The sequence below is a fragment of the Cottoperca gobio genome, chromosome 16, assembly GCF_900634415.1.
Source record: "Cottoperca gobio chromosome 16, fCotGob3.1, whole genome shotgun sequence".
Classification (NCBI taxonomy): Eukaryota; Metazoa; Chordata; class Actinopteri; order Perciformes; family Bovichtidae; genus Cottoperca; species Cottoperca gobio.
Window position 1 is genome coordinate 12368301 of NC_041370.1, and position 26541 is coordinate 12394841.

At 39.9% G+C, this 26541-nt stretch overlaps 1 protein-coding gene across 5 annotated transcripts; it reads right to left on the minus strand.

Moving 5' to 3' along the window:
* On the minus strand, nucleotides 1-26337 carry osbpl3b (oxysterol binding protein-like 3b). 5 transcript variants are annotated; one of them, XM_029452191.1, is made up of 23 exons: nucleotides 26175-26307; nucleotides 14292-14446; nucleotides 11968-12084; nucleotides 11280-11333; nucleotides 10811-10924; nucleotides 10382-10546; nucleotides 10077-10200; nucleotides 9218-9321; nucleotides 8809-8901; nucleotides 8561-8720; nucleotides 7769-7899; nucleotides 7101-7202; nucleotides 5990-6127; nucleotides 5375-5468; nucleotides 5011-5240; nucleotides 4013-4150; nucleotides 3837-3900; nucleotides 3650-3728; nucleotides 3156-3300; nucleotides 2113-2257; nucleotides 1881-2007; nucleotides 989-1108; nucleotides 1-878 (listed from the first exon to the last, which is right to left on the minus strand). In XM_029452191.1, exons 2-23 carry the CDS (start codon nucleotides 14388-14390, stop codon nucleotides 782-784), a joined length of 2640 nt encoding a protein of 879 aa, XP_029308051.1. In that variant the 5' UTR covers nucleotides 14391-14446; nucleotides 26175-26307; the 3' UTR covers nucleotides 1-781. The 5 variants fall into 5 exon arrangements, with proteins under 5 accessions (XP_029308051.1, XP_029308053.1, XP_029308052.1 ...); XM_029452193.1 differs by having other exon boundaries at nucleotides 1861-2007; XM_029452192.1 differs by having other exon boundaries at nucleotides 14292-14443; nucleotides 26175-26293.
* Nucleotides 26338-26541: the final 204 nt, after the last annotated feature.

A 26541-nucleotide genomic window follows, 5' to 3' on the forward strand; every position in this document is an offset into this window, starting at 1 on the left:
AAAAGCATCAGAGATTTTATTTGAGCTCATGGAGCAAAGTTTTTGGACACTTTTGGTCCCAAAGCCCAGGGTCCAAGTAGACAATGGTGCAATGGATAGAGTGAAAAATGGTTGCTACTGCTGCTCATACTTGTAAAATCATTCACACAGTCATAGCCAAAAGCAGTAATTACTGTTATGAGACAGAAATAAAAGTTGAGTAAGGATGTAGAGATCATTTGTTTGGTCTTTACGAAACAAAGAAATTATATAAAGAGATCTCAGAGACGCAAGATAAAATAAATTATATAATATGAATACAACGAGTAAGGCATCAGGCAGGTGCAGAATAAATATCGGATGTGTACACTTCATCAATGGCATATCAAGGCTAGTTTATCTCAGAGGTAGAGAATGTCCATGACGACACGACGGCTAAAGTGACCAGTTGTTCAATTACATTTCAAGCTAGTGTAGTACCAGTTATGAAAAAGATTTGTCATCCTTTAAACCCAGTAGTTTTCCTCCTCTCAGTTTAAGTGATACAGTGTAACATATCAGGTGAAAATATGGGCAAAATTTGCCTAAATGTATCTACATTCTCATAATATGTTTGCATAAACATGTTTACACAACTTACATAAGCATTTGCTATTAAGGCAATAACTTTGATGAACTGCAATAAAAAGACCAGCACTGAATGTGGATGGTAAGACGGGGATACGGACATCACCAGAACCCCCGACTGGATCACAGTAGGAGGCTGTGCAGGTCGAAATGTGTGTGATCTGCAGTTCAGGGGTCACCACAGCGTAGGAGAATCTATTTGGGTAAAGCCAGGGTCCTTCCTCAGCTCCCAGTATGTGTCGTTGCTCACCCAGGTATCATCCTTTGACTTCCTGTGGAGGCAGAAAAGCGAGAATACTGTGAAAGATGGAATTTCAGTTTCAACACGCTCAATACATTATTTTCTTATTGAGAAACTAATAAATCTGGATATTAAGGCGACCTGAAGAATTTGGGTTGATGTGTTACATTGTCCTCCAGGACTCTCCGTCTCTCTCTCTGCAGCTGTTCAATCCTCTGCTTCTGCTCCTCTGCAGACTCCAAGTTCCCCTCCTCCAGCAGTCTGCCACAGACACATTCATTATTCAAACATGGCAAAACATTTCAATTTTCTAATCTAATTTTCACTCGTGTTTTGGCTTTGCCTCGTTAAAGTAAAACAACGCAATTATGAATATACATAACTCAGGATATTGAAGGACTAGAAGCAGGTTCATTTTTTTGTTTATGGCAAAGTGCTTCTTCTTTCTGCAGTGTATACTTCACAGACTTTTTAAACCTTAAAGATGTGAGCTAAAATTAGTTTGCTCAGCAGTTACTTACTATTCTTAACATGAGTGTGTCTATTTTTGTGCGGTTTTGATCATAGGGTTGTGAGTCAAGAGTGTGAGACGAGATCCATGACGTGAGATTCAGATGATAAAAGGTGCGCAGATCTTCACTGACATAGCGCTGTTGTTTTATATCAGATGTCAGATGATGATGGTTCTCTGGCAGAACATTTTTTAAACAACCTGCTTATTCATACTTATGTACAATTGAATTATACTCAGCTGCTTTGTCAGGAAATAAAAAATGGAACTATTCACAGTTCATAAAACAAAAATAAAAAAGTATAAATCAAGGCATCATGTGCTTCCACATAGAGTCTCAATACAATTAAAATTAAAATCTAAAAAATTAAAAATGAATAAATAAAATTAAAATAAATTTATAAAAAAATAAAAATGAATAAATAAAATAAAATAAAAATCTTCAAAGAAGATGTGTTTTAAAAGCCACGAATAACCACATTACTCAGGTGTATGAAAATACCGTTTGACTTTTTCTCGTACCGTTGGTCCACACGTAGTCTGGTGTCTGTGCGTGGTAGCAGCAGTTTCAGGGGGGGGTCCAGCTCGTTCAGCTCAATAGCAAACTTTGTGAAACCGTAGTACTGCTCAAGGTCCACTGGCATTGCATCTACATTGCACATAAATAACAACCACTGCATCAGATACAGCCACAGGGAGATATACATTGTAAAAAAGGCATTCAGTGCATTCTTATAAAAGAAAATTGTCATACTTGCTCTCCAGATACATGTGGCTGAGGGCGGGACTCCACAGAAAACTGCTTCCTGCCACTTTCCAAAAAGTCTATGGATGACCTTCCCTTTATTATCTGTGATAGCTCCCTCCACCTCATTCACACTGGAATTCCAGTATTTAGCCTGTGAAAAGAATTGACAGTTGGAGAAGAACGTAGTATTATGCTATTATAAGTGAGCATGAATAGACAATTTAGGGATCACGATCATGTCCTTTAGCAGTCAGAAGATGTTGCTGTTGCGTAAACCATCCCGAGCCCCAGCTGTGTGTTCCTGGGCTGGTGTGTTTAATGGGAGATGAAGATGCATAACAAGTTCTGACGTGTCTGGACTTGCTACCCATCAGAGCTTCAGGAGGTCTTTCAAATGGGCACACGCTAAAGCAATTAACCTTTTCCTCTCAGTAAAGGCTCGCAAACATCAAGCACTGGAAACTTTGAGGGGTTCTTGGTGGCATGCAGGTAAAGAGCACCAGCTGTGTTGTAGGTTTATGGACTAATGAAGGGACTACAACATTTACTATGCTTTCGGCATTTTTTTATTTTTAAAGACCCCCTGAGGTTCACAGATGGATGTCGACCAAAACAAACATATGGCGAATGAGAGAGAGACGAAAGAAAGACAGCTCGAATGTACAAAGGAGCTGAATATACTTCAATATTGTGGCTTATGTATCAATATATTTTACAGTATAGGATATACTTGACTGGAAGCGGTATACAGGAGTGACATCAAACATTAAAGCCTTTAATATGAATGTGTTTGAAAGATGCTAAACATGTCTTGCCTTGCAGAGAAGCATAATTCAGCCTTGAGTGTCACATTCATAAAATAAAGAATAAAAAAGTTTATGAGCGTCTTGTGTCGCTAAAGCGCAGAGCCCTCCCTGTTGGCAGAATGCTCACTGTGTAAAGGGCCCCACAAAAGTTGTCGGTAGAGGTAATGGGGGTCATTGGGGTGGGTGCAGCTTTGTATACAGCTACTAAATATAAGTCTTTTCACTTTTTCATGTTTGCCTCACCTTAACAAAAGTGATCTTGCACTGACAAATATCACTGCTGGAGTTTTTGATGGAGATCTCCCCATAGTGCTCAATCCAGCGCTGCCCACTGAGAATGTTGTGGATGCAGGACGTCACCTTGTTCCACTCATAGTGGTCTCCAGATCTAGAAAAAAGGGGATTAAAAACAATATTCCTTTTAATAAAAATATTTTATTAAATATATATTTATTTTTACAATTAACACTTGAAATGATGAAGGCACTTGCAAATGACGAGGTAGTACAACATGTAAACCACACTTTGGTGTTTCATTTTTACCTCTCTACTTAATATTTCATCAAACTTTTCTTTTTACAGAATAAACTAAAACACTGACGAGGAAGATTTTGGGTAGATCCTTTATAATAAAAAATAAATCTATGCTTGTTTACAAAATATTTAGACATGGTCATTGGTGTACAGTCTCTCTGTATGTGTCCAGTCTTAGACTAAATGATGCAGAAGAGACTCACCCCGGCAGAGTTACATGAGTGGTACCAACAGGAATAATCTCCATCGACTTCCCCCAGAACTTGTTCTTACACCTCACATCTGAAAGAAAGCAATTGTACACATTAAGATTCATCTTGGATGAGCAGCCTCTACTGTAAACTTTACAGACACTGACAATGGATCAGACTCATTTCTCTATTCCACTACCTTGCCAGAAGATGAAGTTTTTAGACTCCGCGTGGCAAGCTGAGATCGGTGGGTGATGGCTGACCTGACGATGTAAAACGACTGGGTTATTTGAATTGATTCACTGAATTCTTTCATTGCATTAATATGAGAATACTTGGATTGACGATAGCACATAAATTGGTATCCATGCATACCTGCTCTGCAACAAATCTCAGGCCTTTATCTGGACGGTCACATTCGTATGTCTCTCCCAGGAGCGGGTTGAAAGGCTTTCCCCCAGTTCTGTAGTAGCTGGATGCATAGCCTGATACAACAAACGTAGCTATGTATACCTGCACAAAGAGAAACCAATACAGTTAGTGTTGCTTTATTTATAATGCCTATAACAGAATAATGAGTCACCTCAACTGAGGTGGAGCAAAAAGCTACATTTACTTTGGGAACCTTAAGGATGATAAAAAAAAGAGATCATCAGAACATTGAACTAACTAAGCTATATCATCATTTTAAAGTACCATATATTATTGGTTTATTATTCTACGCTGTAATGAGCAGAGTAACTGTCTGAATACTCCTCCACCTGTGCAGAGCGAAGAGAGCACTGATAATTGCTTACACATCATAATGGGAGGCCACGGATTGGAGCTGACACCGACTTCAGCTGCTATTCATTTCACATTTATATACTGTGTATGACACTTTTGTCCTTTATAACTAGCTGACTCCACAGGCTGTATCTCTACACCTCCCACACGAAAGTGAACACAATTCAACCAACAAACACCAACACTCCAAAGTCAGTCAATACAAATGGGAGCAAAAGTGAAACACTGAAAGAAGCACAATTATGCCATTTTCCTCCTGGAAATCTGCAGACAGAGTTTATGGATTCTCCCACATTATGTGTTATAAGATGGGCTGGCACAAGCTCTAGCCCTCTGACAGAGGGCAGCTGGAATCCCTGGTCTAAAGGAAAAACAGCCAGGAACAAGTAATAGGTCATTCCTAGTCCAAAATGTCAAACTGTTTCTTTAATAAAACATTTTCTCAGGTAACATGAACACATCACATGCACATAAGCATGAACTTTCTAGTTCAAACGTGGCTCTTTCTGGTCCGGCGAGAATTCCCTCAATTCCCTAGAAGCAAATTCTTTTTGCCCACACAGCAAACAGTGAATTTGCCATCTCACCATACGTTCGAAAGGGTCCTGTGTGTTAGCAGCCCTGTCTAGCAGCTCGCTGTACTCCAGCTCCTCGCACAGTCTCTGCAGGGTGTTAAGCGGCTCATTAAGTTGTACAGGCATCGCCACTTTGGACAGGTCTTTGCCGATGTTGTTCCTGAGGATGTTCCACAGGCTGATGGTGCTGTTGTTGGGGCTGGGCGAGGGCAGGCAGGATCTACGCTGACAAAGGACATCACCTTCACAGAGCCAGGGAACAGATGGCGTAAGAGGTCAAGACACTGACAACTGAATACATAAAGTTGCACATTGGTCAGTATTGTATTAACATCTTTTAATGAATCTAGCCCACAGTTTATGTCCCATAGTTTACCTGAGTTTGGTCTCTCACTTTCTGTCTCGTTGCTGAAGTTGTCCATGGAAATGTTGTCACTAATGTCACTAATGTAAGAGTCATCCTCTGATACCTAAAAAAAAGAAAAAGAAAAGCTAATAGATACATCTTTAATACCACCTGGGACTCGGCAGGTTTCAACATCCTGTTACATCAGCAGAAAATCTTCAGCATTAGAGATGAAGGGTCCCGTAAGTCCTGGTGGCTATCATTTGCAGCTCAATTTGCTGTTCTTTTTTAGATTTAAGTAATTAACTTCCATTTTCACATTGCTTCCACTCCAACTGCTCCCTGACCTGGCATGCTGCGTGAACACTAGAGGAAAATGAAACTCAAGTGGGCGCAGTCTTTGCTTTAAGATGTTAAGTTTGAAGGAATGTTTTTGCCTTGAAATTAAGAAATCAATTAAAAACCTGTGGTGGTAATTTCTGTCTGGATTCATCTCTTCCACTTAATCATGCAGTGAACAATAGCTGCAGCAAACAAGACAAATGACATTAACAATAATTTTAATTCCATTATGCAGCCATAAATGTCAGTTCATGCCAGTGGCAGTACAACTGCTAATGGTGCCAGTTTAGCTCTCACACTTACCTCATTTTCAGAGGAACTAGAAGACAGCAGAACTTCCTGTGCATCGAAGAACTCGGACAAAGACTCCGTGATTGAAGCTCTACTCTCATTGGACACTTGGTGTACGAGTGGACGGGATTCATCAACAGACTCCTGTTTCTAGGAAACACAGTGTTCACAGCCTTAATTAGGAGCAAGAAAAAGGGCAACATCATCATAGCCAGAAGGGGCAGAAATCACAGGGTAATTCAGAAAACAAAACAATCACCATGTGTGGATAATGAGAGAATGACAAAAACAAAAATCTCAAATGCAATATATTGAAAGACAGTCATCTATAATAGATACTCATTTATATATTGTGTTTTCACATTATAAATGTTATTGAAGGGGAGGAAATAGCCTTAAACGAGTCAGTCCTGCAGTATACTATATTTATTCATTGCATTATGAAATGCAATTTAGTTTCATAGAAGCTTATAGATATTTATAGAAAACTAAATTGAAACATTATGCAAAAGAGTGCATATAGTCTTTTTCTTTTTACTACACGGTGACATGTTCACGTGTGCCATCCTTTAAATGTTTAACAGCCAAATGATGAACCTCTAAAGGGACTTATAATATATCAATTTCACGATACATTGAGAATAAATTGTCTGAATAAAACCTATTTCTAGAGACTGTATCACAATATATTACTGTATTAATTATGAAGAGCCAGTCAGAAGTGCAAGTGTGCAACAAGTGTGCACAGCCACGCTTCTGTCTGACAAGGAGTTGACATAAAACAAGATGCACATTCAAACTCATAGCATTCATAGAATTCTTCTGAAACGTTTGTAGTGAATAGAATTATGTTCACTTTTTTCAATCGTCACTGTCATTATAAAAGAAAGTGAGTCGAGTGAGGGAGTGAGGGAGTGAGGGAGTGAGGAGGAGAGAAACATTTGTTGAATCTGGATGAGAAGGAAAGGACAGCTCATTCATTCTGTGGCAAAGTCAACACTGTGTGGGATGAAAATAAAGACGGAGATAATAATAATCATTGTGATGGTGGTGGTGGTGGGTGTGGGGGGGGGGGGGGGGTGTGGGGGGGAAGGGAGTAGAGTCACTGCATTCCTGCACCAACCTGCACAGGGGCAGTGAGATTTATTAGTGTGGGCTCTACGATGTGGGACTCTGCATGAATCTTGCACAGGTGCTCTCTCAGCTCAGAGTTCTGGGCTAAAGCCTGGAAAAATAACCAGTGTAAACATTATTGCACACACCCAATCAATAATGCCTTAAATACTGAAAGCTAAAATGAATACCTGACTTAAGTTGCTCATTGCTACATAGCATTAACCTTTAATATAGAGATGTGTGTATCACTGCAGACATCCGACAAGAAGCCCCGGGAGTCCAAACTCCTATTACTCACCCATTACTGCCTCTATGGGAGGTAGGTAGAAGCTAACACCCAGCTGGGTATTTAAATGGAAAGAAATGTGTTGGCGTAGAGAGAACAGAAGTTCTAATGCTGTAAAGAAGTCAGCATGACAGTGAGAGTGTAGTCATAAAACAGAAAATAGAAAAACACCTCTGGGTGGGAGGCAGCAGCCACAGGAAATGATGAACATGGTTATGTTCAGGTGGGCAGACATCACACCGGCAGCTAGTAATCCCTCTAAGAGGCTCGACAATGTGTCACGCCTTACAAGTGGTGTGGGAGGACAAGGCTTGTGAGAGGAGTGTAAAAAGTCTAAAAGAAAGTGGAATACTTACAATATTTCTGTGAGTGTGTGTTATTTCACTTACCGTTGTCAGTGCGTTCTTCAAAGCAGCAACCTGCGGCGAGGTTGGGGGAATCGTCTCGTGGTCCAAACAATGTTTTAATCTCTCTCTTTCAGATGTTAGTGAACTCAGGGCTGTCTTCATGGTCGCATGCACTGCAGCGACAAGGGAAAACGAGGGGAGCTTTTCTTTTTTGGAGCTAACCAATTTGCATTCATTTCAGTGCCATGCAGTCACAGTAGATTCAGCGATAGTCTATCACACCACGCTTCTAATAAAATGGATCTCTTATCGCTTATTCGTTTTACGACCTTCATTTCACCATGCACTTCATAATGGGTACTTGGGAAGCTACATTATTGTTGCGCTTTATAAGCTGAAGCCCATCACGCATCCTTAGCTTCATAAATGTGGCAATTGAAATGCTGGCAGAATTGACAGCCAAATTTAAACCCATTTTTACGGAAAAAGTCGGAATTGTGATGCCATTATGTAAAAAAATAAATCCTTTTTATTATGGCATGTCAAGCATCAGGTATCTAAATATATATTTCAATGAGGTGTGGCAGAAAACTAATTAAGACCCCTCTTAGACTGAAAATGTAAACATCTCACTGAGCATCAGCTAAGAGACACGCTGAGAGGGCACATCATCAGAATCCTAATGAATGTAAACTGAGACATTCAGTCATTAACAGCTGCCAAGGGTTCACCATTGTCAAATCCATTTGTCATAAACAACAACACCATGCCAGTCCTATCTTACATGCAAATGAGAAAGCAGGCAGACTGTCCAGCTCATAAATTTCTACTCACAGCTGGTGGCAACGCGGCAGAAGTCCTCCTGCAGCTTAGCCACGTCAAAAGGGGAATCCAGGGATTCAGTGTCGACCTTGTCGTTGGCGAGTGCAGCGCTGGAGAGGTTGGGGTTAGAGGCGTGGAGGCGGATAGAGCTAGAGGAGATGCAGCTGGGTACCTACAGTAGAGCAGGAGGAGCAACGCTTGTGAGGGATTCTTACTAAAGAAGATGAACTATGATCACACTTCACTGTCATGATGTCTACCTGCAGAGTTGTTTTGACATCTTTGTTGTAGTTTTTAGTGCGCCATTTCCTTGGAAGTCTCTTTTCCTTCTTGGGGCTGTCAAACGTGGAGGCCTAGTGAACAAACAGATAAGATACTGATGCTCGACACAGAGTTTCACTTTGAAGAGGCTTTTCATAGTAAATTGTTTCATTGCTGGAAAAGAGGTTGTGCTGAATTCTAAATTTAGTAGCAAATGACTTGAGGGCAACAAAAGATATTGGTGGAGAGAAATGATAAAAGATGAAAAACAAAACAAGTTACTTTGCATAAGACTGTGAGTCATCTGGTATTTTGGATGTGAATAGTTTCATTTACTACACAGTTCTTCAGACTTAATCTTGAGTTGCAATTATGATGAAATGAAGGACTCAGGATTAAAGTGCTGACCTGCAGTGCTTGGATAGATGGAGCAGAATAGGTGCGGTGCAGGACTTCCATACTCTGAAGCAGATGGTTGAGCTCCTGCAGGTAGGCCTCACACACTGATAGGTCTTTTGAGAGCAGGCGAAATAACCACGTTGAGAAAACAAGAGGAGAGTAAAAAAAATAAGAGCTGACATTCCCTAATTTACTATCCATGAAGTCGGTGACTCCCAAGACTTTGATGTTTGTATAGACAAAGAACACTTAGACAGCAGGTTGGGGAGAGCTAAATGTAGGTATCTGAATAATACATTAATGAGGGAGGGGGGGTAAACAACTAAGTGGAAATCCTAACTACTTCTATGTGAATTGTTTTGTACATTTTCCAAGATTTCTAGTTTAGAAAAGCACATCTTCTCACTTAGTGGGAGGGGGAAATGTTGACAGGAATCCTACTGAATGAAAACTGAGATAAACAATTGTTGTTATAAACAGCTTTCCTTCTTTCCAAACAACGACAGCATGCCAGTCCTAGCTTACTGGCAACACTGCAGGCAGGCAGATTTATTGGTATTAACTGAAGCATTTCACAAATGAAAAAGCTGCACTCACCAGCCTGCCTCTCTCACTGTCAATGGCAACTTTATTGTAACTATGAGGCTCTGAATAGAGCACAAACCTCCGTGCACAGTTAATAATTGGATTTAACCAATGGTTCTTAGCTCTCGGTCAAATCAGATCTTTTTTTTTGATTAATCATTGTATCATCTTGCTTAGAAACTAAGAGACAGGTGGAAAGATACAATTGTATTAAAAAGTGTGTGATGAGCTCCTTAGTATGGAGAAACTCCACAAATCAGCAGGGACAGCTCTACTGTCTCACCTTTGGAGCACTTGTCCATGTCGTCAGAAGACTGGAGCCAGGCGGCTACTTTGGCCTGACTGTTGCAGCTTAAAGGGAAGGCTCCGGCAGAATGCACTGTAGACTTCCTGCGCATAGGCATGCACTGCAAGAGCAAACAGACCCAAAGGTCATTCCAATAACAATGTGCTTTCTTTGTACAATTCTTCAAGATGGGTACTTCAAAATAATGATGTTCATGACCAGAAGCAGAGCAGAAAACATTAAGTGAGTTTCTCAAATCAATTGTTTTCAGTAACGGTGAGCTGTGTAGTGCACGGGTATACCTTTCTGATAGAGGCACTCTCCGCCATGCCAGGGGAGTTGGGGGAGGGGAAGTGGGGATAGTAGAAGGACTTCTCGGTAGGGTACATGGCAATCTCATTTTGCCGATAGAGCCGATGGTGACGCAGCTTGGAAACCCATTCATCAAACAGCTCCTGAGACTTAATCTGCAGCGCAGATACCACAATCAGAAATCAACACGACAACATGACGTCAAGGACAAGTGAAGGGGAGGAGGCGTGAAGGTGGAATAACACACACAGGTACTGTAATTATCCCTCACCCACAAAACATAAGGTAATTTTAAAGTCTTTTCGATGTTAGCATCTGTTCCAGGAATCAAAAAGGGGATAATCGGAATAATCCATGTTACACATCACTTCCTGTGAATCTGTAGGGAATGCTTTACATTCATTAGCCTCGCAGTTTACCTTCAGGTGATAGATGTTTTCCTCAGCATCAAGATCAATGCACTTGGCTTTCTTCTTAATGGCCATGACAGAGAGACCCACGTCAATGCAGCCATGCAGTTTCCCTTTCTCAATCTGCAGGCCAAAGTCAATACAACAAGGTTATGCATTTTTGGACTGGAGTTAATACAAATGCAACAAGATGCTGTTCTGTTGTAAAATGCACTATTGTAATTTTATTGGCTCTGGCTGTTCTTGCCAAGCAGAGCGTCTGTATAGCTGATATATAATTATGTGAATTAGCAGGTAAAATGCACCGGGTGATTCCTATCAATGTAAATGATATAGTGAGGGAATGAGGGCCTTTTGAATCTACGGGCACATATAGATATTCTGGGCAGCCAGCGGTACATCTAGACTCAAAGTGTCCTTTGTAATCTTCTGTAACTGACAACCAAATTGTATGCAGCCAGCAGGCTTTTGTACTCACATCAGCACTGCACTTGCCATACTTCAGGATGCCCTTGTCCAGGAAGAAGTATCTCTGTAGGGAGTCGGGAGGACAATGAGTGAATGTGATGCAGCCGGGATGATATGCAACATCCCTGACAGCAAGCCTGATGTCACTGTTATGACTCTGTAATCATGACAGAGTCCGCCTCTTGTGAATGTATGTTGTTAATGTCTCTGCTGTGAGATATTAGTCATCCCACCTCGTCTATCTTTATTACTCTTCCCCTCACTCTGTTGCAATCATTCTCCTCCACTCTCTTTGTAAATGTGACTCTTGGTCCCTGTTGAAAGCACAGACAAGAACAGCTCCTAAATGTATTAGCTCTATTAGCCAACAGGCCATCAACTAATGCAGCTAGGTAGTATCATCCCAGTGAAAGCTTTCAGACAGAGCGTGAACAGTCACTGACCCAGGTCACATGTGACCCCTCTGTGGGTGAAATTATCTACTGCACACGCTCATTCAATTAGTTTAAAAGACAAATGAGCCATGTCAGCAGATTTTTCGGTTAAGGTACCTGGAAGGAATAAAGTAAAACCGGAAAATGGAAATGACATTCAGTTGTCAAGTACGTCTGTAAATACGTCATGAAGTCTATCACGCTGAGAGATGAGTAAGTGTGAGGTAACGTAGGTCATGCAAGGACCTTGCAGGTGGACTATACCTTATGCCAGCCCTTCATGGGCCACTTTCTCCTCTTTAGCATGTAGCCCTCCTGTTTCTGGGGCTCCAGGACATTGCTGAAGCCTCCACGCAGACCTTCCACTATTTCCCAGCTGTCCTGTGAACACAGATGGTTTATAAGAACTCTGAGATCAAACATAGACGTTAGCTTCTGCACACACATGCAGATCAAAGTTGCAGTAAAGGTTGGTAAACATAAAACTAATGAATCATACGGAGTCAAGGTCAGAGACAAAAGCATTTAGCGATTTGTGGCTGTTAACATTTCCAGTCTCTCCTTCAATGTAGTGCCAGTCAATCAGTGGAAGCTGTGGGAGATGAGAGTTTCATTGCTGAGGTTTGGTGTCCAGTTTTGGGCTTAACACATTACTTTCAAAATTAGCTTACCTGTCTAACCTCACCTTTTCACAATAACAACTTTTTGACTGAGATTAGAACGCTTAAATCCAAATCCCTCTGCAAATACAGAGATTAAGGTGATTTTTCATCATATACTAATCCAGATAGCTTTGTACTTCAGAGGTGAGAGTTCCAGGAAGGCAGCATAAACAGTATAAAGAGAAGGTTTTGTAAAAGTCTTAGTGGACACAGAGATGTTTGCATCATTTGGGGTATATATCGCTTTTAGTTTATATTAGTGTAGTATTACTTAACTTGTAGAAATAGTTGTATAAGTATGTAAAATGGAGCGTTCTGAAAAAATAACCCCTTCATCATTTATATTATTGTAAATGTTATATATTTGGGTATAGAAGATTGGATTTAGGTCATGATGATCGTTTTATTTTTGCATTATACCATACACTTCATAAATGTATTCAAGTGGGACAAAAATGTAAGCACACATAATAATTGCATCACATCTATCCAGAGGGACTTTGGGTTCTTGGCAGAGGTTGGAGATGACTCTGTGTTTGCTCTCTCAGTGTGTCCCTGGATGTTCCAGTGCAAAACAGTTCTGGCTCAACAAACTGTATCAGCCAGAGAGGCTGACTGCTGGAGGAGAGGCCGTCTAAAATAAACCTCCTCTCTGTAGGGGGATGGGGGGGATGGAGAGGGCGTGGCTTGTGGGTTGTTCTTTCACTCTCCCTGAGTGCTCGTCACAGCTCCCACTGACACACTCATACAGTGAATCATTGTCAGACACTGCCTGGGCATTTTTCTTCAAGGTCAAGAGAGACTGTCAGAGTTACAGTAGAAACGTAACTGACGAGAAGACATGTCTGGTTACAGGGATAGCTCTCAGGATAGAAAGTACTGCAGCCAGCCGAGAAATAGTCCGGCATTACCACAACATGACGTTTTTACAGTTTCAGCTTTAGGGGTACTGGCTTTTGGAGCGGTTTACCGCTGCCTCCCGTCTTTATGCTAAGCTATGCTTATCATTTCCTGGCTTCAGCTTAATATTTACCATACAGATATGAAAGCAGTATCAATCTTCTCACCAACCTTTGGCCAGAAAATGAAACTATTCCTCTAATTGCTCTGACCACCTGTTACATGGAAAACTGCACAGCAGACTATTGCTACCAGGACTGAAAGAAGAGATTTTTTGATGTTCGCAATCTTCAAAACCACCCAAAACATTAGCCTATTTATTCAAAATCCAACTTAGTGGACACTTAGTGAATTACTTTGTGGACATTAAGTGTTGATACATTTTTTTGAAACAGCCATTTTGAGTAAATATTTATTGGATGGTTGGTCCAGAGGTACTGCGAATGAAAACACTTCTTCAGTCCCTGTATTTGTTGCGATGGACCACTAGTCTCTGTGTGTCCTGTGGGCAGGCCTGCAATGAAAATATATTACGTTTATTTCCAAACGGAAAAGCTGTTGCAGGTAATGAAAAATTAATGAGTCTGATGTCTGCAGATAAACACTTAAGGCAAATGTAACGACAGTTTGTTCATGTTCTTGTATCTTTGAGGGAATTGTTGCACATTTGCATTTTAGTATTTCAGAGGACATGATGTGGTCCGAGACTGAGGCTGGGAATTAGTATTTCTAAAGTTGGCAGCATTTAGTGCTTGCTGTTGAAGAGAGAGGTTCAGATGAGGCTGCCTCCTCCGGCTTGCATTTATAAAAAGCTAAATAGAGCTTTACGAGAAACTCTGAGAAAACCACAAGGCTTATTAGCAGATGTTTGTGTGGTTAATGCACCAACTGTCAGGTCATTCTCTTCCCATGTCACAGAGAAATCCCTGAGGAATGGGAGATGATGCTTTTGGCATTACACAAACTGTACAATCAGAAAAAAAGAGTACGGAGAAGCTAATGGTTCAAATCACTGTTGTGTGTTACCTGTCGGCTGTCAAGTTTGGACGAGGAGCTGCTGTTGCTGCGTGACACGGAGGATATCTTCTGAGACATGGCCGCTAAAGTGCGCTCCTCTGAGCCCATCTCGCTGCAGATTGGCCGGTGCAGGCTAAGGCTGGAGTACCAGGAACATTCCTCTACTAAGAGCAGATGGAGTGGAGATGGGATCAGGACGAGACAGGGTGAAGAGAAAAATCAGTTTAAGAGGCGAACCCTTTAAAAGCCTTTTAGCTGTCTCACTGAAAAATGCATTAGGTTATTCAGAGCGATTAGTTTTTCCCTCTTCAGGTCCCAGAATATGGGATGTAATGAGAAAAACTGCACAGAGGAGTTCTCAACATAAGCGAACAAAATGGACAGAATAGACTAGAGGACATTAATTTTTCTGCAAAGAGATGAGATTGCAGGTTTGAATTATTAATATATTTCCCTTACAGAGAGTGATAGATTGTCAGCATTTAAGGATCATATGAATCTAAAGCACCCACTAGAAATACGCGCGTATAGCAGAGGATGTAGTCAGACCCAAAGTAACAATACCTCAGTATAAAAGTACTGCAATTCATGCAAAGTTCCTTCAGATGTTGTTTTCTGAAATGTAATGAAGTATTAAAGTAGCACAATACTCAATAAAACAAGCTCCTCAGAGTCAGTGCTTGAATAAGTACTGTTCGATTACACATGTACACTCAACTGAAAATAAGTATCAGCTCTTTCTTCAGACAGATTTCAACATGGTTCAGTGTTTCAGGAGCCGATCTCAATCACAGCTCAGTGACGAGAGACCAAAAGAGAAGCGTCAACGTGTAAACATGCAGTGACGTTAAATCATCAGTGAAATTAAATATCGTCACTTTAACAGAGTATGAAAATAGCTGGGCCTCTTTAGTGAAGTGCAACCCTCAGTAAACTGCCACACTTCACACATTAACATTATGTGCCTGGTCTACCATGTCAGCACAGAGAGGCCCCTTTTTACTAATGCTCTGTGAGTGGCAGTTTGTCACTGTATGGGAAGCTGATAAACAAGCAGGCATGATGTGTAAATCATGTTGGGAACAAGCAGCAGGTCATCAGTTTCGCTTTACAGAGGATGTACAGAAGTACTGAGTTTGTGAACCATTAGGTCTGAGATTATCGCTGCTTTATAATACCATCTGTGAGATTCTGTCAAACAACAAGATAATGCCATGATTATATTTTGGTCTGAATTATTTTCTTCTTATCACAGTAGTGTCTATGTTTATTTTCCTAGTTTTGGTTAGGGCTAAATAAGAATATACATTCTCAAGCAGTCATTAGGCAATACGTTTGAACTGAATATAACAATATTATTAAGGACGTTGAATACGTATCACAAAATTGACAAATGTATGCAACATCCCACATAAAACAATGAAACTGATATTTAGTTTAAGGCTGCAACCAACAATTATTCTCATAAAAGATTAGTCTATTATCATTTAATCTGAGAAATGATAAAAACACACCCAAGGTGACGTCTGAATTGCTTGTTTTGTCAAAACAACAGTCTGAATTGCTTGTTTTTAGACTTATCAGCTAATTGTTTTTGCATTAAATAAATATAATAAATTGTGATCTATCTGTAATGCATTATGAGGAATGTAAATACACACCTTCAATTACATTTTTACGTTTCTAAAAAATCATTAATTTGAACAGAATTGTGTATATATATATATATATATATATATATATATATATATATATATAATACATATATATTTATATTATATATATACACACACACTATATATATATATATATATATATATATAAATAAATAAATATATATAATTTTATATATTTTAATATATAAACATATTCTTCTTACACTTTTAGATCATTCTCCATGAATAAAGCGTCTCCTTCTGGCTCACACTGAATCAGCCACGGCCCGTGTCGACAGCTACTTTGAAGCAGCAGCAAGGTTAATTGCATTAACTGCTCTGCATCAGGAAGCTTTGTGCTGCATAATGGCCACAGCCTCTTGCGTTGGACAGACCGTAGTCATGTGAAATCTCCGTCCTTCGGGCAAGCCTAAGCCGCTACTCTGTGTGAGGACCACAGGCTGCAGTTTACACTGAGCTATACACCCAAAACGCAGCCACAACAACAATAGATCAAAGTGGCAGGACACACAGAAAGAGGACCCCGACCGCAGGGTAACACATCTTGTGCATTATGTCAGCTCAACCAAAACAGAACAGAAACAAACTAAGCTACGCACAATCTATCCATCCATCTCTCCATCTCTCCATCCATCCATCTCTCCATCTATCCATCTATCTATCTCTCCATCTCTCCATCTATCTATCTATCTATCCATCCATCTCTCCATCTCTCCATCTATCCATCTATCCATCTAGCTCCTATGATTTATTCATCCACTTTCCACTGATCACACCAGCTACGCGCAAGTCTGTCACACCGTCACCCTTCAGGGCACCCTTTCATCTGATATAACAACACCACTTCTCAGGCTTTAATCGAGGCGAAGGGATTTACCCTTTCTCACCGAAGAGCATACGCTCTTTAATGGCAATGAAGAAATGCAATGAGCTGATTGCATTGAAACTGTACAATAGTAGGAGCAGTGTTGCAGGGGTTGGAGTTACTGTCCGTGTGGATCTTTACTTCACTTGATAGTTTGTGTTGTGAGAAACACAAGGAAACAGCGTAGTCGAACATAAAGAAAGTGTAAGTCTCACATAAGTGGTTGTGGCTCGTGCTAATGAGCAGATTACATCTTGGTGAAAATGGAGATGTGTGTTTGTCCAGTAGTCAAAGAAACAGAGGGGATCACAAGAACACTAACGGCTACTGAGGACAAAAGATAAACACGAGGGAAAGCTCTACTGTCACAGACAGCCTCCTTTTTATGTACTGCATGCATGAACACAAAAAGACACATGCATGGACACATTTATGGATGTGCAGTGCATATAGATTACTGTAACACAAATATGCTTTTGGGTTTAGGAGAAAGAAGTGGCAGATATTTTTGATCTTGTCAAGGACAATAAAAAAAATAGAAATAGAATAAAATAGAAATTAAACAATTAGTTGATCAACAGCAACATTATTGCCAATTATTTTGATAATGGATTAATCACAGTTTTCAGTTTTCTCATATGTGGAGATTTCATATCATATTAAACTGAATATCTTTGGGTTTTGGACACAAGACATTTAAGGATATCACCTTGGACTTTCAGAAACTGGGATGGACATTTTTCACTATTTTCTGACATTTAACGATTAATCTAGAAAATAATCAGCACGTTATGTAATCGATAATGCCAAAAATGGTTAGTTGCAGCCCTATAACATTGAATAAATTGGTACACCATGTTTTAGTGGACAAAAACTGAATAACTCTAAAATAATATACAGTATACCTTCTAGTATTCACACAATAAATGATTTAAGATCTAATGCTGGGACACTTCCTTAGCAATCTTTAGTAACTTCTCATTTACCGACTCTTTAGACATTTCACTGTGCCCATGATATCTTCAGATGTGAACTTTTGTCACGATACAAATATAATATGGAGAGATGATTAACGATAACGGCCTGAATGAGCTGGATAAAGTTAGAGAAAATTCAGAGTATTATTAGAGGATGTCATTATTAGTAATTATACAGTAATTTCTCTGAGTGACAAGCTAACTGAAGTTCAGTCTATTTATATTTTACACCCTGTAATCTATTTTTCAAAGAATAAGATATACATGCAGATGTTCTTTTCAAAGTGTCTCTTATAAAACAAAAGCCTAAACTAGTTATGCAGAGAGGTGACAGACATCTCTTGAATAAGTCAGTAAAGTGTGGGTGGGGTGGAACCCGCAAATGCTCTATAAAAAGAAACCAGCAGGACACTTAATAACAGATGTGTAACTAGAAGGAGCTTCAAACTCACACTGGCTCTTCTCACTCATCGTCATCTTATTGGATAACCTCCATCTGACCCCTGGACTTCAGAAAAAAGACTGCATCCAAAAAGTTTCGACTTCTCTGTGGAAGCGGTGTCAAAGTATCAAAGCAAATATTAATTTCTTAAGGCTCTGGGGATGGCAGTGTCGGCCTCATCGGTCGGTCCAGACTGAAACAACAACTATTTGAGGGATTACCATGAAATGCGGTCCTATGAGATGTGACATTTCCTGGTATCTAACTAACATTCCAAAACAGTATATTACACAAGAAAGATAAAAGCAGTATTCACAAAACTTACAATGGAGAAGCTGGAACCAACGAACATTCGGCTTTTTTGCTTGAATAATTACTAAACTATTATCCAAACAGTTGCCAATTAATTTTCTGTCAATGGACTGATCGTTTCAGCTCTACATGCAACAAGGGTCTCATAGTGGACTCATCAGTCACGTAACTTTCTACATTGGCAGGCATTTTCTTATCACATAATTAAACTCATATTGTCCAGTTGCACAAAATAACTATACATTTCTGCAGGTTCGGCTGCTTTCAAAACACACGTCACTCGATGCTGAGATTTCTGCCTTTCAAAGCTCGTATGCCTTGTTATGTCTTCCAGACAACTGTCAACAAATCCTCGGTCAGCTATAGATCTCTGAAGTTTGAGATGGCTTAATGTCCTCTTGAGCCGCACTAACTATATTGACAGAAGCTGAGAGCCCTCTATTACATTCTGAAGTTCATGCTGCAGATGTTTCTTTGTCCATCTATTGTCTCCAAAGTCTGCCAAAGAGCTGATAAGCCTAACAGGCTTTTAGGCATCATTAGGATGTGACTCACCAGAGTAAAGTGTCATGGTTGAGACCCCACAGTGCAGCTGTCTTAGGAAATAGAGTCTTTTTTTGCGAGAATGACAGGACACACTGATACATCACAGTGATTCAAAGACGTTGGATTGAAACAGACTCTAAAACACACTCCCACTGCTCAGAAGTATGAAGTGAAAGTAGTGAAACTCATTTTAGGAAAGACACTGGCGTTCAGTAATGACAAGAGAAAGTATGCCTAAAACTACTCTAGAGGGAGGCGTGCTAATATAGAATATTGACTTTAACCAAGCTGATAAGATTACATTTAGATAACCATACATAAAGGTTTACATATCTTCTATGCAAAACTCAACTGTGAGAGTTGAATTATATTCCAATTCCATTGCACGCAAAGCAGCTGCTCTACGAGTTTATGAGGCTATGTTTATAAATTGCCAATGTTTATGCATAAAGCAAACACAGCTAAGGGAAAGACTTACAAAAAAATTGCTTTTGATTTAATTCGATTAAAGGAATGGCTTTTCGGCTAGAACTAAATCTAATTAGATTTCATGTGATGTGTGACGGCTGGTTTGATGAAACAGAATTATCTAAATAGAGGAAAATCAATGTTGATTTAAAATTGCCCCAAAAGCGGAAAAACCGCTCTAAGCTTCTCTCTGGTCTTTTCAGCATAAACTCGACAAAACAAATGGCCTCTGCATTCACCAAACACCTAACATGGTAACCACCTTATCTCCACAGCCCCAACAGCCATTCTCTGACAGATCATTCCTCTCAAAAACAAAGCTCTTTAGCGACAAATCAAACTCTGGTAACTCTGGTGAGGAGAGTCATTTACCTTTCCTCTAATGCCATCCATCTGGATAAACCCAAATCAGAACCCCTTGCTTAATTTGAATTGCCTTTAATCTTCTTCTGCAGGATATTCTCATCAGAAGCTGGTTTGTCAACATGAGCACACAGATTATTCTTCCTGTCTGCTTTGGACACAGCGCAGTCATTAGGAACATTTTCTGAAAGCTACTGCCCATCAAAGGAGACGCACTGGGCTCCCATTTGCTGCCTCTAAAAGTTACCACTTTAATATCAGTAATGTTATTACGTATATGCATTACGCAGCTGGGATGATACAATTTAGCTGTAATTTCATTATGTGAAATGCCGAACAACTATTTCTTGGAAGAGGAAGAGAAACCCCTGACATGTCTTCCTTTTCCGCTGCAAGGGTCGAAGGACAGAGGGCGTCATATACTGAATGTAAAGCCTTCTTAAGCAAATGTATCATTTGTGATATTGGGCTATATAAATACAATTTGATTGATTGATATAAAAGGAGTAAAGTAAAGAGTGGGGTCAGAAATCAACAGAAAACTATATTCTCTGGCCACTACTTTGGAGACAATAAAGTGCTGTGATTTAATACTGCAATATACCTGCTTTTTATTATTCCGTATTTCTTTACTTTGACCGCAGCGACAAGCTGATGTAATGACTCTTAGGGGGAAAAAATCAACTTAATGAAATGAAAACCCTTATTCTTCAGAGAGCAAGATGACAGATTTAACGACTTATATAGGTCTGTTAAAAATTAAACTAGAGCCAGTAGGCTGTTAGCTTAGCTTGACATAAAGACACAGGGGCAAACAGCTAGCTACAGTTTGGTTATTATTTTGATTAAACACACGTGATATAACATGTTAATTAGTGAGCATTAGAGGCGATGGTAGGTGGGTTTTGTTACGTTTGACCAGAGCCAGGCTAGCTGTTTCTCCCTATTCCCCCTTGCATGCTCAGCTAAGCTAACAAGCTTCTGGCTGTAGCTTCATATTTATCCCACAGACATTAGAGTGATATCAATTTTCACCTTTAACTCTAGGCAAGAAAGATAGTAACCAAAAATGCGGAACTATAGCATTAAATTGAAACTTACAAGCATGCGATTGCCAGTTTTTATCTTTCAGAAACAGTCAGATCACCTGAAAATGAATTATTATTACAGTCTACTTCACTGAATGAACACATAGCCTAAATGTCAATCTAATTTCCTTAAGTACAGATGATTGAGCACTCTTACCAGTGCAGTGATGTCTCGTGATTTTTAGTAGCCTACGCAAACTTCATGAAATGATGATAACACCATCAACAATTGTAGCTGGGCTCTGATTGGGAACCACATAAGAGAGGAAGACAGGCAATTCAAATTTGAATGCGTTGTTGTGTCATTCAAAACTGAGGCCCTTCAATAGCTGCAATCAATCGAAGAGCAGAAGTAACAGCTGTCTGAATCAGCTTCTTATCCAAGTCTTAAGAGTTTTTATGGTGAGTAAAACATGGGCAATTGCACAGGAAACAGTCCTGAAAGTCTCTTTTCAGTCATTTTTTAGTCACAGTAATTAATTGCCATTACTTCTGCACTGTATACTTCCTCAAAAAGACATGAACAGTGTTACTGGGACTAGTGCAAAAAAAACAAAACACTCCCACAGCATGGGAGCATATATACGGCCAGAGAATTGACACAGAGACAAAACTGGCTTCATTCCAACACGAGATCTATTATTCATTAGTACATCTCTCGATCAAGCAGAGTGACGTTCGCCAGCCCATATCTGCGTGTAAGGCCACACCTTCTCGTAAAGAGACACACAGATGGCAACGCATGGCCCTGATCGGCTTAAGTCATGGTGATAGGGTGCCAAAGCCATTAAGGAGCCACTCCCAAAAACCAGGATGACACTGCTGAGCTTAAAGCGTGCACGTCTGTCTTCTCTGTCTGTCTGCAATCTTATATTTTCAGCGAAGTGAAATGGAGTTTGAAGCTTTCTCTACTAATCACTTTCACACCAAGAGAAAATGCTTCCAGAGTTAGAGTTGTAATAATGACAGAGAGACAGAAAGAGACCTTCCTCGATAACTTAATGTAGCATAAAACATCTTTTCATTCATGTCTACCACTCTCTGACATATGTATCACACAAACGCATCCTGTTAATCAACCACATCCTCGACCAGCTTCCCCTACCTCACACCGCTCATTCCTCCCTGTCTCTATCTCTATTTCTTTCTCTTGGCTGCTCCGAGTGCGGCAGAGGTCCTCTCCTTTGTTATATTCAAAGTGTGGGGGAGCCTGACAGCCTCATAACTCAACACCAGCTCATTAGGACGCAGCGTATAGTTACAGTTTAGCTCAACACTCACTGACAAAAGAGTGGGGGAAAAAACCTAAACGTGAAATGCTCGTCTCGATGTGTCACATGCAGATACTTCCATGACAGCCCGATCCAACAGTTGCTTTCCCAAGTTAAAGGTTAAAGTGCCTACCACTCAACCACTGCTCTTCAGCATCTCCACCTCTTTTCTCATATCAATTCAGAAGTGTTGACCCAGAATAGAGGATGATGACAATGAGGTGTTAGCAGGCTGATCCTTTCTCATAACAATGAGGAGAAAATAGGCCTAAAAAGAAAGTATCACAAAAACTAGAAAGAACATCTGCACTGCCAGAAGAAATCTCTAAGTCCTTTGAGTGCAGATATATTTAGACATGACATCGTCTTCCATTATCTTCCATTTATGGACAGACAGAGATGAACTGTCCGACTGAGAAGAGTTACCACATCTTGAGAGATTTACTTCATGACTGAACTCTGGAGTATGGATGAACCTACAGCAAGACTCCTTCTCTGATATCCTACAAAATGGATTGTCACAACTGTAGGAAAAAACTGTAGCTGACAAGCTTTTTTGTTGTTGTTTGACTGAAGTTGTGTTTTTGAGGACAATTCTCGTCTGCTTGTGTTTTTAAAATGTTGGTGTAATCGCATCTCACTAACAGATACTTGAGTTTGGTCTGTCTTTTCTATTTGTAGTGTTTTATTTACCTAATTTACTGCACATTAAGAGAAATGTATAATCCCACGGTGACATTTTCACTATATGATCCTAAAAAGAGAAACAACTCCAATTATTTCTGGCTTGATTTTACTGACTGAATCATCTTTTAAAAACGCACTGGACTGCCATAATGACTGAAGCTAAAGTCATTTTAAGGTTTTAGGATTCGTTTTTATTAATGCAGATGCAATGAAATCATAAAAGCTGTCACTATTTAGGCTTCCAACAAGACCAGCAGCTCTGTGAGACTGTAATTAGGCACAGCGGTGCCTTGAGCTAAATGTTGCTTTAATGAGAATGCTAACATGCTGATGTGTAGCAGGTTGTAGGCTACTTACTAGATTTCCATCTTAGTTTAGCCTGTTAGCATGCTAACATTTACTAATTAGCACTAAAAACCAAGTACAGGAGAGGTTGATTTCATGTCAAACTGCTCAATAGCCAAGTGGATCGATAGACTGACATTGCCACCCCGAGGACCATGCCTCTAGCATGGCTAACAATGCTAAAAGACCCCCAGAAGAGCAGCACTGAAAAGCATCTATCATTATTGTCATTAGAATCTCTGACCCTAAATGTGAGCTGCTGAGCAGGGAGGCCATGGTTGGGTGAACCAATAGGACCAAGAACCCTGAGGTTTCTGGACTGACATGCATTTTATGCTGCACATTGCACAATACATCTACATGTTTGAAACTCACACGCCTCTGATTTTATTATTTGGTTTTACATTTAGCTGATCCTGTGCAGACTGAAATGGTCAAAATCTGAGAATGACAGCAGATAAGGTGTTTTTTAAGGAACATCCATCATTTTGAAAAGGGATATATATAATATAGTAAAACAATAATTGTTTATCATTCACAGACATCACAGTCCTTATTACTGTATATAGATATTGGTTCAGAAGATTTTGTAATGATTTTAATGACATTTACAAGCTAAGACTGACTTACCAATTACCATTTTACTAAATGTAAAGAATTGTATAAATAAGTTGAACATATTATTTTTAGATCCAGGGCTGGCATCCTGTAAGATGGTGAACATTTTGAATGATTTAGCCCTACAAACCATGTGAATGACCAAAGCTCTATGGACGCATTTGGGCATGTGCTATTGTTTTAAAGTTAAAAGTATCTAGTGCTGCCCTCGTTAACATTTCATGCTGATGTCTGGCTGCCATTGAAATCAGCCTTCCAGCAACCTTGAGCCTGGAGGAGGCTGAAGACAAGAACAGCAACCTGCCGTTAAAAAATATGTCTCAGATGAGATAGTCCAAGTAACTTTGACTGGTAAACAATCAGACACAATGACGTAATATCAAGACAGTCACTGGGGATTCTATTAATACAAGTGAAACTCTAATAGTATTGCTATTTTGTCCAAATGACTACATGGTTTTAAACAGCTTGTGTCATCAACAAACAAAACCTTGCAGGCATGGTCCATAACTTTAGTTTCTCTATTGCCTTTAACCGCATCATGTGAAACCACATGAAATATTTATGGAGGCCTACTGCCCATGCAAAATAGAGGCAACACCTGCAACATGCATACGATACTCTCTACAACAGCTGTCTCCTTGTCCTATTTACCCACTTTCTGCATTATTCACTTTTTGTTCAGTGGATATTCAAAAAAAGATTATATATTTATAGATATTTTTTCTGTTTAGAGCAGACCCTGGATCATTGCTACACTGGTTACTGTATAAGTTGATGAAGATTATAGGTTGTGCACATTTATTCAAAGATTGAAATAGAAATGACCGTGGAGGTGACATCATGCAATGCCCCATTTTAATTATATGTCTTGCACAGACAAATATGTTTTTTTTCCTGCTGCTGAGTTCCACAGATTCTATTTATTCCTCTCCCTCCCAGTCTCCCTGTGTTTGACTGCATTCACTGATTCGAGTGTGTTAGGAACAAAATACCTTCAGAGCAGAGTGAAAACAGCTGTGGAAAAGAGAAGAAGTCCATGCTGAATTGTGCAATCTCCCAAGGGTTTATTAAAGGAACATTTCAAGAAGCAAAGTCTCCAAGAGTTTTTCAACTGTTTGTGATTTTATCCTTCACCTGTAAATGTTTCTGAGGCAGGATGTGCATACCATCCACCTTCTTTACTCCATGACAAGTTAGACATTTTTACAGAAACTCTCAATGGCTCCTATTGAGTCTCACATATGCTCCAACACACACACACACACACACACACACACACACACACACACACACACACACACACACACACACACACACACACACACACACACACACAGCCAAAGCAGCCCCTGAAAAGCCTCCTCTGTTGCACTGTTGACACAACACCCAAAAGAGCTGAGATAACCTTGTGTAAGTCCTAAAATTATAGCTGCTCTGTAAGTGAGCCACAGAACCAAACAAAACAGCCTTGACTCAACCGATTCTTTTAGGACATTTGACTGGAAGGTTTTGGCACAAAGCCCTCATTCAGCATGATAAACACTATTATTATTATTATTATTATTATTATTATTATTATTATTATTATTATTATTATGATGATGATGATTTACACAGAATTGTAATTATCTGGGAGTGCGCTGATACATACATATTCTCTTATGTCTGCCATATTGTAAATTCCTCCATATTCCCGTGCAGTGAGTTTGAGCTGCTGAACTGAAGCCCCGATTAAATCTGAAAATGGATCCTAACTGCTCTCACTATCACACACACCTACATCCACTCAGCATGAGAGATTCAGCCACTCAGGCACATTATTCATACTTTTGTCTTGTGACTGCTATTGCCCTAGCTATTGATTTATATGTAAACAGTAGACTTATCCTCCACAACTTTTCTTTACATTTTAGGATCATAACAGAACTATTGCAAAAGATCGACCCAACATGAGACTTTAACCCAATGTTTTAGTAAATGTCGTTTACATTTGGCTTGTTTTACTTTGAAGCTTTACAAGGGAGCACTCGGAAATTTTACAGCCCTCTCTTTAACCGATGCGAAAGGTTCAAGTTACATGCTTCCTCAAAGAGCAAGAAACCAGGCCCTGCAGTGAACTTTTAAATGCACTTGACTTGAATAAACTGACATGATTTCCAATAGAGAATTAAAGTGTCTAGTAAAAGACAACTGAATTTCACTTATCAAAACGGGGGAAAAAACGCACTCACCTTGACAGAGTTACAGATGTGAATTCCAGGTGATGAGGACAGAGATGTTGAAAAAAAAGACTTTTTCTTACCCAAATGAGAAAACTCTATGAGGAGATACTCAAAAATAATAGTCTCAAAGAGACAGGCAGCCCTCTCCAGTCTGACATGCACACACACGCGCCGTCCAGTCCCGCTCTGAGAAGCATCAATTTCTCCACCGCTGTATGGAGGAGGGCGGTGGCGCGTGACTGACTGAAGCCAACTCCAATTAAAATGCAGAACAGAGCCCAGCGTCACCTTAAAGGGGCGGAGCTAGTGTCATTGACAGCATCTTTTTCCGTGACGTATTGAGGAAGACCCCCAAAGCAAGGACACAGTGGAGTCA

What these genes read in the sequence shown, in the direction of transcription:
- osbpl3b (XM_029452191.1), bottom strand. Translation starts at nt 14,390, where the DNA reads ATGGGCTCAGAGGAGCGCACTTTAGCGGCCATGTCTCAGAAGATATCC. An exon ending in CATGGACAAGTGCTCCAAAG is followed by an intron (nt 9,322 to 10,076) that starts GTGAGACAGTAG and finishes TGCTCTCAAAAG; the next exon opens with ACCTATCAGTGTGTGAGGCC. An exon ending in ATCTCACTGCCCCTGTGCAG is followed by an intron (nt 6,128 to 7,100) that starts GTTGGTGCAGGA and finishes TGTGTTTCCTAG; the next exon opens with AAACAGGAGTCTGTTGATGA.